The sequence below is a fragment of the Medicago truncatula genome, chromosome 3 (genome assembly GCF_003473485.1).
Source record: "Medicago truncatula cultivar Jemalong A17 chromosome 3, MtrunA17r5.0-ANR, whole genome shotgun sequence".
Taxonomy (NCBI): domain Eukaryota; kingdom Viridiplantae; phylum Streptophyta; class Magnoliopsida; order Fabales; family Fabaceae; genus Medicago; species Medicago truncatula.
The window spans coordinates 45,718,266-45,728,821 of NC_053044.1; the positions used below are offsets into that span (position 1 = coordinate 45,718,266).

At 31.7% G+C, this 10,556-nt stretch overlaps 1 protein-coding gene across 1 annotated transcript; it reads right to left on the minus strand.

Moving 5' to 3' along the window:
- Positions 1-4,988: 4,988 nt before the first annotated feature.
- On the minus strand, positions 4,989-9,440 carry LOC11444764 (polyadenylate-binding protein-interacting protein 12). The gene is made up of 11 exons (XM_003602309.4): positions 9,279-9,440; positions 8,435-8,990; positions 8,224-8,337; positions 8,076-8,120; positions 7,659-7,731; positions 7,457-7,569; positions 7,280-7,339; positions 7,105-7,152; positions 6,854-6,922; positions 5,476-5,537; positions 4,989-5,383 (listed from the first exon to the last, which is right to left on the minus strand). The coding sequence occupies exons 2-11, from the start codon at positions 8,924-8,926 to the stop codon at positions 5,329-5,331; spliced, it is 1,131 nt and encodes a 376-aa protein (XP_003602357.2). The 5' UTR covers positions 8,927-8,990; positions 9,279-9,440; the 3' UTR covers positions 4,989-5,328.
- Positions 9,441-10,556: the final 1,116 nt, after the last annotated feature.

Consider the following 10,556-nt stretch of genomic DNA (forward strand, 5'->3'; position numbering starts at 1 on the left):
AACAACAGCTTCAAATCTTTTGACATGGATGATTAGGATTACAAGGACTAATTGAGTTATTGCTTGAACAACCCAAAAAAGTCCATCAAGTTGTTTCCATGGTGATTCAACATTGGAACTGCTAAACACTAAAATGCAACCAACAGTGTACAATATAGTTAAAACAATGGTTGCAATTAGAGTTAGCTTGAACCATAGAGTTGTTCTTGTGTTCGAAGCTGTTGTGTTACCGATAAGGGGTTTGTTGATTTCTTCCGAGTTGGTTCTATTGGAACTAGTGAACCTAAGAATAAAGCTTTGTGATGGCAAAGACTAACAGAGTAAACAATAGTAAGACATCAACGGCTGAAAGAAGAGCTCTTTGAAGACAAAAGAAGAAAATCTAGTGATGAGGGAGTATGATAAGATGTGTTATTGATTTGATCTAATGGTCAAAAACTAACTTTCCAATGATGGGAAAAAAGTAGACCTCACCACCAAAATAGTGTAACTGAAGCCATAATGAAATAACGGCATTGACCAAGCAAGAGGCAAAATCACTTTATTATTAATAACAATAAATTAATATTATAAATATAAAATAAATTTGATAAATAAGGCTTTGACTAGGTAAATATCACATGGTTAAATTAACAATAAATAATGAACAACTTTTAATAACTTTTGAAATGTAATATAACTCAAAAATACAACATCAACACCCACTTTTTCTCTTCCCAACACTCCACATCATTTTCTCTCTCTTCCATCTATACATTCAACATTCATTCAACTTTTACCCTCTTCAATAGTTTTTTCATTCAACACTCTACCCCACTATTTTTTATTCCATATTCTTATTTAATTTTATATTTTTGTTTTTTTTATTACATAAAAATAAAAATATCGATTACAATTAAATTAATGTTGCTGGCGTTCTTTGTATAATTTAGCTGACAGAGTGACCTAACAACAAATTTAAGAAAATTTATTTAAGCAATAAAAAGATAATTTCTTATTTTAAAATATGATAGTTTAGGAAGCGGGATTGAATGAATTTGACTCTTGATCAAATTTAATCAACATTGTTCAAGAGAATTGAGAGGGAAAAGCAGCTAAAGAATTGACATAGAAGACAATGTAGGAATTTTTAACAAAATTTCCAAAATCCTTCAATAAATTTTTTTGAGAAGTAACAAAAACGAAAGAACCACTAAATTGATCGGAAAAAGAATACATATTAAGGGCCGCCTAAACCTATTCACGCACCAAGCCCAAAGAGTGCTGGGCGTGATGGGGGTGTATTGGGAAAAATCCAAGTCCCACATCGGATAGATAAGATTCTTGAGAAGAGTATATAAAGAGGAGGCAATCCTCACCTTACAAGCCGATTTTGCAAGGATGAGTTAGGCTCCAAATTTTAACACATATACAACTAGAAAGAAAATAGGAGAGTAATTATATCTTTGATACCATTTTGTCTCATATTATTTTGTGGCGACCACATGGTCATGTGTAAGGGGCACCAATATTTGTACTAATGTTTTTTTATGGTATTATTACAAATATTTGTACTAATATGTAATAATGTGTGTAATAATATTAAGAAGACGCCATTTTTAAATAGTATATGTGTATAAATTGTTTAGATTCAAATTTTTTTTAAAATAATTATTGGCCAGACTTTACTTATATATGACCGAACTATAGATTACAATGGCCCCTTTTCCCCTAAGAAAGGGGGGTTAACACTAAAAAAAATTATGCTTCAAATGAGGGTCTTTTATTATGCATGTGTAAAAAGAGAAGAAAGAAAAATATAAAAGAAAAGTTGAAGGAAAACGTGAGACCAATGAAAAAATTAATGTTGCTGGCGTTCTTTGTATAATTGCAAAGTGATATAGTGCAGAAATTTATAATACGTCTAAAAATAATGGAACGATAAAATAGTTTATGTGCTAAGTTTACAAAAAAATAGTTATTTTATATACAATAGTGGATACATAATAAATGAAATAGGGTTTCTCTCAACAACAACAAAAATGAAATAGGGTTAAAATTTGCAATCATTTTGTATTTTCAACCTATATATAATGTTTTCTTCTCACATGATATGCATAACTCCAAGACTCATATTTAAAATATGAAAAATGAGGGAGAATGGATTTTTTTTACATGATATATGGTTGTGTCATGCATATATAGTTAGGTGATATTTTTGGTGATTGATATGCATGACTCAAATAATCATATTTAATACATGAGAATGAGAGAGAAACAATTATGAATAATTCATCTAATATTCAAACTGGTTTTCAGATTTAAACTCAATGACATATTAATTACGTTTTATCTTTCCTTTACCTACTATTTGTAACACTTAAATTTGTAGATCAAAAGTAAAATCTTAATAATAGATTAGATTCAAAATTATATTCTCCATCAATAGTATCAAAGTTTAATATCTCATGAATAGATTAGAGGCTATTTCTCTTTGAGAATTGGAAGGATAACACGAAACATTAAATTTTTAGCCAACTTTTAAAATTTTAAATAGAAACATTATAACATCAGCGTAACCTAGAGACTAATCTCTCAAACCATGTTAGATCGTTGTACCACAACGGGTGACAAAACTCGCCCTCATAAGATATAAGCACTAGAAAAAAATAAATCACATAATAATAGAATCAAAGATCAAGAAATTTGCTCACGCGCAACGTGCGGGTCCTGTTCTAGTTTAATTTGATAGCAAAGTAAACACAATGTGGTGAGTAATGCCAAATTATTCTTTACTTATTTTGGGCAAACAAGTTTGAGAGATAAATACAACATTCTAAGATCAAAGAGTACAACAAAACACAGAAGAAACAAAACTAGTGTTTAATTTAATGACACGCTAAATATCAATTGTGGCAAGTAATGCCAAATTCTTTTTTCTTCTTTTGGGCAAACAAGTTTGAGAGGGAATTATCACATTCTTAGATCAAAACATGCAATGCAACACAAGGAAATAAACGATTGTCAATTGAACACACGAGCCTATGAATTTAGAGTTTGTTTACGTTAAAAAGATCAATTGAAATGGACCAGACAAATGAAACATCAATTGAAAGGTTTGGTATACAGCTATAAAAAATTAGTTTAGCCAATTCAATCAATGGATGTGAATGTATTGAATTCACAAGTAATGGACCAAGGTAAATAAGTTAATATAGTTGAAATTCACTCGAGCAAACTAAAGATTTCAGCAGAAGATGAATAGTTGAATTAGTTATCTATCTAACGTAGGAAACTAAAGTAAAACACTCAGCTAATTTCTGGTAGAATTGAGCCTAAAACTTCAAAGAACACAACAAAATACAGAAAAAACAAAACTAGTTTTTAATTTAATGCACTCTAAATATTAACAGTGGCAAATAATGCCAATTTCTTTTTTTGGGCAAACAAACTTGAGAGAGAATTACCACATTCTTAGATTCAAAAAAGCAATAAAAGTATAAAACATAGAAGAAAAAAACGAGTGTTTAATAATGGACCATTAAATATCAGTTGTAGCAAATAATGCCAAATTATTGTTTTCTTCTTTTGGGCAAACAAATTTGAGAGAAAATTACCACATTCTAGCATGCAATAAAACTAGGGAGAAAAAACCATAGTGTCCACTTGAACACAACCCGTCAATTTAGGGTCTGTTTGTAGTTTACACCAAAATCATATTGTGCCTAGAGGGGAGGGCTTGATGGTTCTTTTTTTTATTTTTTTTCATATTACAAAATCCTCTTAATTTTTTTTTGTGGTGACTGAGGTTCAGACCCCGAACCTTGCATATATTAATGCATTGTTCATAAGCTAAACTCACGAGAACACAAAATCCTCTTAATTTAGAGGAACTAATAAAGTGTATTGAAGTAGGATTTAAAGGGTTTATACAAATTCTTAAAAATTCAATGTATGTTGTTATAATATTTAAAAATAAAATAAACATTAATCCTATGCTTAAATATTATTCTCTACAAAAATACTCCTTCAAAAAATGTGGAAGACTTTTCTATTTTTCCCTATATTTCTCACCCCCAAAGCAAAAGCCCTCCTCTCCAAACTCTCAAAACAAAGCCTAAGGGACCAAATCAATTTTGATATATATTTGATATTTCAAAAAAAATTAAAAGTACGTCATGATTATTGATTATTTTAAATATAAAAAAAAAAAAAAAAAAAAAAACAGATTTTATAGTGTCCATAATTTTTAAATAAAAAATAAATAAAAAAGGTCCTTCCCTCCCATCCTAAACACTCCATCAAAGCACACCTAAGGTTTGAGTCATTAGACTTATGAGTAAAAATATACATATTGGCCATAATCTCACAACATCTAGTAACTATTTTGAAAGAAAGTTGATAAAGGCAAACATCTTTAAAGAGCCAGAATTGTGAAACCCAAAACTTGTATAAGAAATAGCTAGAGCCGTATTTCTCCTGAATCATAGCCTCTAAGGAATATAATCCCTTCCCCAATGCATTGTTTTTTAACAAAGTAAATCAAATAGCAAGACAACTAATTCTAATCCGATGATGGGTCGAATCTCACTACTAAACAGAATAAGCTCAAATCCGAAAACTTGCATTCATGAGAATAAAAGGCAATGTAATGTTAGTAGAGTGATCTCTACTGCTGCTGGTAAAACACAGATTTTGGAAGGGAAAAACAAACAGGGGGGCGCAAAATCATTCCAAAACCAAACAAGGTTATCCTCCACCTGCCAATAAATTTTCTCTTTACCAGCCAAATGAATGGTGGAAAGAAACATTTATAACTAACAATCAATGCTAGCTTATATAATAAAAAACCTTAGCAGAAAATCAAAAACAGTACAAGAAGCGAGCAGTGGTGTTGTCTGGTGATTGATCAGGTTATTGCAGTCACAATAACCGGCATAGCAAGGTGAGAAGCAGCATCTACTACAAATGGTGTAAGCAAAATATCAAAACAAATAGACATACAAAAATGCATTGAAGACAACCAAATAAACAATTCATGACTAAAAAAGGTTTCTGTAACATGTTCAAAATAAACTCCAGATAACATCCAACCATAAAATTCTGGACATGCAAGATAAACACGTCACATTGTGCATCATAAATTAAGCAAGATCCTCGAAGTACCATCAACTCTACAAGCTAAACGAAGAACCCATTACCGCAATGGGAAACAAAGATACCATAGTGCAAGATAGAGAACAAAAGTATCAACTAAACGCCACAGGTTCTTTGGAACATATATGTTTCTATGTACGTATATATATGTAGCAGCAGTCAAACCCCAGCAGCAAGGACAGTTGATTCAGTTCATGGACTACGAGGAGAAGAACGAGCACGGACTGGTGTCTTTGACGGACTTACCCTGCACACCAGACATAAGAGTGGTTAATATGATATTATAAGAGTTCCCTGAAGTTTTTAGGACAGTTGAAATCAGAGAGAAATCCAGCGAACCTTATAGGCAGCGCACCCAAAATCACGCCACTGCAGCTTAGAGCTGCAATTGCACTCTCAGCCTGAAAGAATGAGGCAAAGAAAATCTTCAGCCAGCCAAAAAGAAAAGACACATGACAAAACAAACAGCAGTAAAAATATATGGAGACAACTGCTTGAGCAATTTAATCACTCCAATACTTCATATATTTTAGCATTTTACTAAGGGGGAGAAGATCAGGACCAAACCAATTAATTAAGAACAAAACCAACTACAAAGATATATCATCTAAAGAGAGAACTTGAGTCTCAAGCAGACAGCTTGGTTTGTGAGTTAGGGGATGCTAAGGGAGTTTCTAACCAGGAGGCAGGAGGTCCAGGACTCAAGCTCTAAAAACTAACAAAACCACTAATTTACTAACATTTGTCTATCAAAGAGAGATAAATTTGAAATTGACGGAGCAAATTTGATAAAAGTAAAAGTAAAGCAGCTACAAGAGATGCGGAAAAAGTGGGATGGAAATTAAAAGCATTGGGCAAGCAATAGACCCCAAAAGAATATGCAAGCAACACAAGTTCACTGCCAACCAAGGTAAGCGGCAGAAGGTTGAGTATAGCTCCATTAAAGTAAGTTTACTAAATGTTTTGTTTGTTTAGGAGAGGAGGTATTATTTACAGTTCAAATCTTAAAACAAAATAATTTGAACATTGAAATTAATCTGCAAAAATTGGACTAAGTTGAAATTCGTAAGCTCAAAACAAAGTCAAACGAGCTTAGAATTATTAGCTTCACTAATGCAAACTAAGGATCCCAAGCATAGCTGACTAATAACTATGAGCATGTTTGAGATGAAAAATTTAGTTAAGCCTGTCATGCAAGTGCTTTTGTAGTTGTTTTTACAAATGAAGAGTGAATAAGGAAAAATTGTATCTAAGGTAAAAATAAGTTATTTATATAATTTATTCTGAGGAGCTTATGAAAATTTTATGAAATTAGCTTATGGGATCATGAATAAACTATTTTCAAAAGCTCTTTCACACACTTACATGAATGCTTATGTCATAAGATAAATCCACCATTAAAACATATTTTCACTGCATTATGTGCACAGATTGATTCCATTCCAAATTCATAAACGAACAAGGAAATAAACATGCCTTTTGCCGTGAAAAGCTAAGATGGAAAGGTTTAAAGACTCCTACAAGAGCTAACATCATAAATTTCTCTATTACTAAGAAACATGATTATTGACAGAAGTAAAAATAGAATACAAAGCCAGCAGTAAACTAATCTCAGGGCTATAACTTCACAAAGCAATATAGGAAGTTAAAAACTTGTTAAGCAAACCAGAGTTGAGCAAATAAAAGTAAGAAGGTTGGAAAGCTCGCAAGTAATTACCACTGCAAACTCAACAAATGCAATCCGAGTTGAATGCTGGTAATCCCCAAGAAGCCTCAGTCGATGGACCTAGATAATACACCAAAACAATAAAAAATATTTTACAAAATACTAAAAATTCAACTAACAACAAAAAAACTCAAGCATTGAAACCAAGGAATATATCAGTATAATGGAAAATATTTCAATAGATACTAAAAATTCAACCAACAATAAGCATTATAAGCCAAGATCCATTAAAAACTACTAACCTCTCCACAGATAGATTCAAAGAAGTGTTTCACATCTGCTTGAGTCAGCTGCAAGTATAACAAGAAAATAACTTATTAAGAATTATGATCCTTGATTGCTACAAACCAGATAGGGAGAAAGACCAAGTATTTCCTCCAAGTAAGATTAAATGAAAGTGTAAAAACCCTAAACTACCTTCTTGTCAATGTTTGTGCAGTAAATTGTTCTTGAGCACATCTCCCTTTCATCTTCAGACTGAAACACAACACCATCAGTCGTCACAAACGAAAGAATGAAAAGAGGTAAATTATTATTAACTCTGGTCATTCATTTTCTAGAACATGTAATAAGCATATCTAAGAAAAGCATTACCCTGGGCAAAAATGTAGGATTGACAGGTGCAATGGCAGTTTTGGAAGGCAGCACTCTCAATGGGTAATACCCCAGCATAGTTCCAGACAGGCTTACAGCAGCCCTTGCACTCTCTGCATGTATAACAGTTAATACACTAAAACAGTGAAATATCAATAATAAATGAAGCATATGAACAGCAAATATTTGGTGATGGTTTTACCTTCATCTGTAAATTCAATGAAGGCAAATCGGAGAATAGAATTGGGATCTCCGCATACCCGACAATCAACAACCTACAGCCAGGAAATATGAGTTGACACGGTAACATGGTAAACCATCATAAAGAAATGGAAAACCCTAAATAGTACAAACGACAATGTAACGGAGCAAAAATAATCCGACACTTCATTTGACTATTGCTTGGAATGAAAATGTAACGGAACAAAAGAATCCGACACATCATTTAGTATTGCTTGAACTTTTGTATATGATTAATTAGATAAAAACTATACCCTTGATGATATCAGATCAAATAGATTCATTAGCGTAAGAGTTTTCGTGCGATATTTCTTTATACAATATAATAGTTATCCTAAGAAAAAAACAAACATCATAGCGAAAACGTATCGGTTACTACCTGGCCGCAATTCAGAAAGAGAGATGCCAGCTGCTCTTCGGTAACCTAGATTCCGACATAAAACATTAATTAGATGAATACACATGTTAAAATAAACATTGTAAATTAGCTGAAATGAGATAATCTACAAGAGAGCTTAAATTCCTACCAGCTGATCGATATCAGACACATAAACAGTCCTCCTAATCATCTCTTCTCTTTTCTCCATATCCACTTTATGATTCGCTCTTCGCTTTCCATTAGTAGTGTAGCCATTCTTCCTCTGAAAATCACATCATTGTATTAAAAAAAAAAGTGAAAACATAGCATCAAAAACCAACAGGAAAATAATGGAAGAGATCAAAACAAAATATCCATACCCTACGGTTAGTTTGGCCGTTAGCATTAGCATAATTATTAAGAAGTATAAAATTGTTAGGGTAACCAAACCCAGCAGCAGGTCCAGCAGCTAAGTAGCCATGGTTATTTGTTAGCGATGGAGGCACAAATTCCTCAGCCATGGGATTCAGCTTTGACAACAACTCTTCCAAATCCCTCATTTCACGCTTAAAACTCTCGCCCCCGTTCTCACCATTTCTGAGACCATTCATCACATATCCATCATTGTTCACCACAAACTGATGGTTCTGAACCCCGTTAGCATGCATCTGACCCATTTGATGAGTCTTGAAGCTATAATTACCATTTTGGTGTTGATGGTTGAACACACTGTTGTTGTTCACATCCTGATCGGTCCTCGGTTTCGATTTCTCCACCTCAGTTGAGTCAGATGATACAGCGTGGTTGTTGTTGTTGTCCAAATTCTGACTTGAAGAACCGATTTTGGCACCAACATTTTCAGCAACAGCCATAATCACTTCTCTTGAGGTAAAAAGTTTCAACCTTTATTCTCTAATATCAGATTTCCCTTCAAATCTGTATCAAAAATTGTTATCAAACCAGTAAGTAAAAAAAAACATGACCCAGAAAACATCATATGAAAAAACAAAACAAAAAAAAAACACACAGACACGAACACAGAAAAACATCAAACATAGTTTATATCAAAAACATTTCAAATGACATAAGATCAAACAAACATGAAGATTTTAAGGTAAAAACACAACTACCTTAAAACCCCAGAAAGAAATAATATAAAAAAAATAAAATAAAATAAAATAAAAAAGTAAAAATTGGTGAAAGAGAGAGAGTGGTTTATCTTACTGATGAAGAAGATTATCGTGAAGAGAAATGAAAAGGGTATTGTTCGGATCGTCCGATTTCGCTGAACTGACTTTTTGGACCTTCCTGAGAAGAACGTCCCAATTTGATGTCTTTGGGTTGTGAAATGTGACTATGATGATGATGAACGTATCAAAGTGACAAATAAATATTATATTATAAAATTTAATTAAAAATATTGGACCCAATTTTTCATTTAATTTCCATAACTACCCATTCAAGTATGTCATCCTTTTTTTCTTTTTCTTTTTGTAAAAGAAACTATGTCATCATCCTCATCCATCGTAGGTACATACATGATCAAGATATGTTATCTTGTCGATAAGTTTCGACTCAACTGATAAATATCAAAATTATCAAATTGAACGTCGTGATTCAATTTTAAATTTATGATTTTCCATTTATGCGTACGAGTTTTTTTAAGTGATTATTGTTACTCCGTCTTTTTTAAAAAAAATGTTATGCATGCATGTCATTGAGGATACAAAAAATTAATTAATGATTTAAAAAATATTTAACGAGTCACTTTTTATTAAAAACAAAACAAAAAGTCGCTTTTGTTTAAGAATTGCGTTATGGATTGTTAAATTTCGAGATGCATTTTACTCTTTGTTTTAACCGGTTATAATTAGGGTATTTGACTTTCGGTATGCGGCTTAAGGTATTTTTATCACTTAGATTCTATAACCCGTTATGTGAGTTAACAACAAAATATCAATTTTTGTATATTAAAAAGTGAACTCTAATGGAGAGTATATTATTTGTTTGGGGTATTTCGTTGTTTTTGACATGTAAAAAATGCCAGTTAACTTTTGTAAGAGTTGGCTCAATTGACAATTTCAATATTGTAAGTTTAATGTATTAAGTGGGACTTAATATGTGATTTTTGAATAATAAGTTTACTAGAAAAACAATAGGTAAGAAAATTTATTTGGAATTTTTGTATAAATTATATTAGGGTATATTTAAGAGGATATCTGTTTAAATTTTTTGACAGCATATCTGTTTAATTTATAATACATTACTTTTGTAATAAAACTGATAATGTTGAGAAATTTTATTAAACTGGGAAAATTAATTATCTGATTTTTTTTTTTTGAATTAATCTGATATAGAATCTTTTATTATCTGAAAATTGAATTCAAAGAAAAGTAAAAGATAATGTTTGATTTGCTTACAAATAAGATATGAAAAAGCATGTTTAGTTTTAATTTTTTTTAAAATTGTAAAGAAAAAGATAGAAATAATTATATTGCCTGC

What these genes read in the sequence shown, in the direction of transcription:
- LOC11444764 (XM_003602309.4), bottom strand. Translation starts at nt 8,926, where the DNA reads ATGGCTGTTGCTGAAAATGTTGGTGCCAAAATCGGTTCTTCAAGTCAG. An exon ending in TGTCTGATATCGATCAGCTG is followed by an intron (nt 8,121 to 8,223) that starts GTAGGAATTTAA and finishes GTCGGAATCTAG; the next exon opens with GTTACCGAAGAGCAGCTGGC. An exon ending in GCACAAACATTGACAAGAAG is followed by an intron (nt 7,153 to 7,279) that starts GTAGTTTAGGGT and finishes TTATACTTGCAG; the next exon opens with CTGACTCAAGCAGATGTGAA.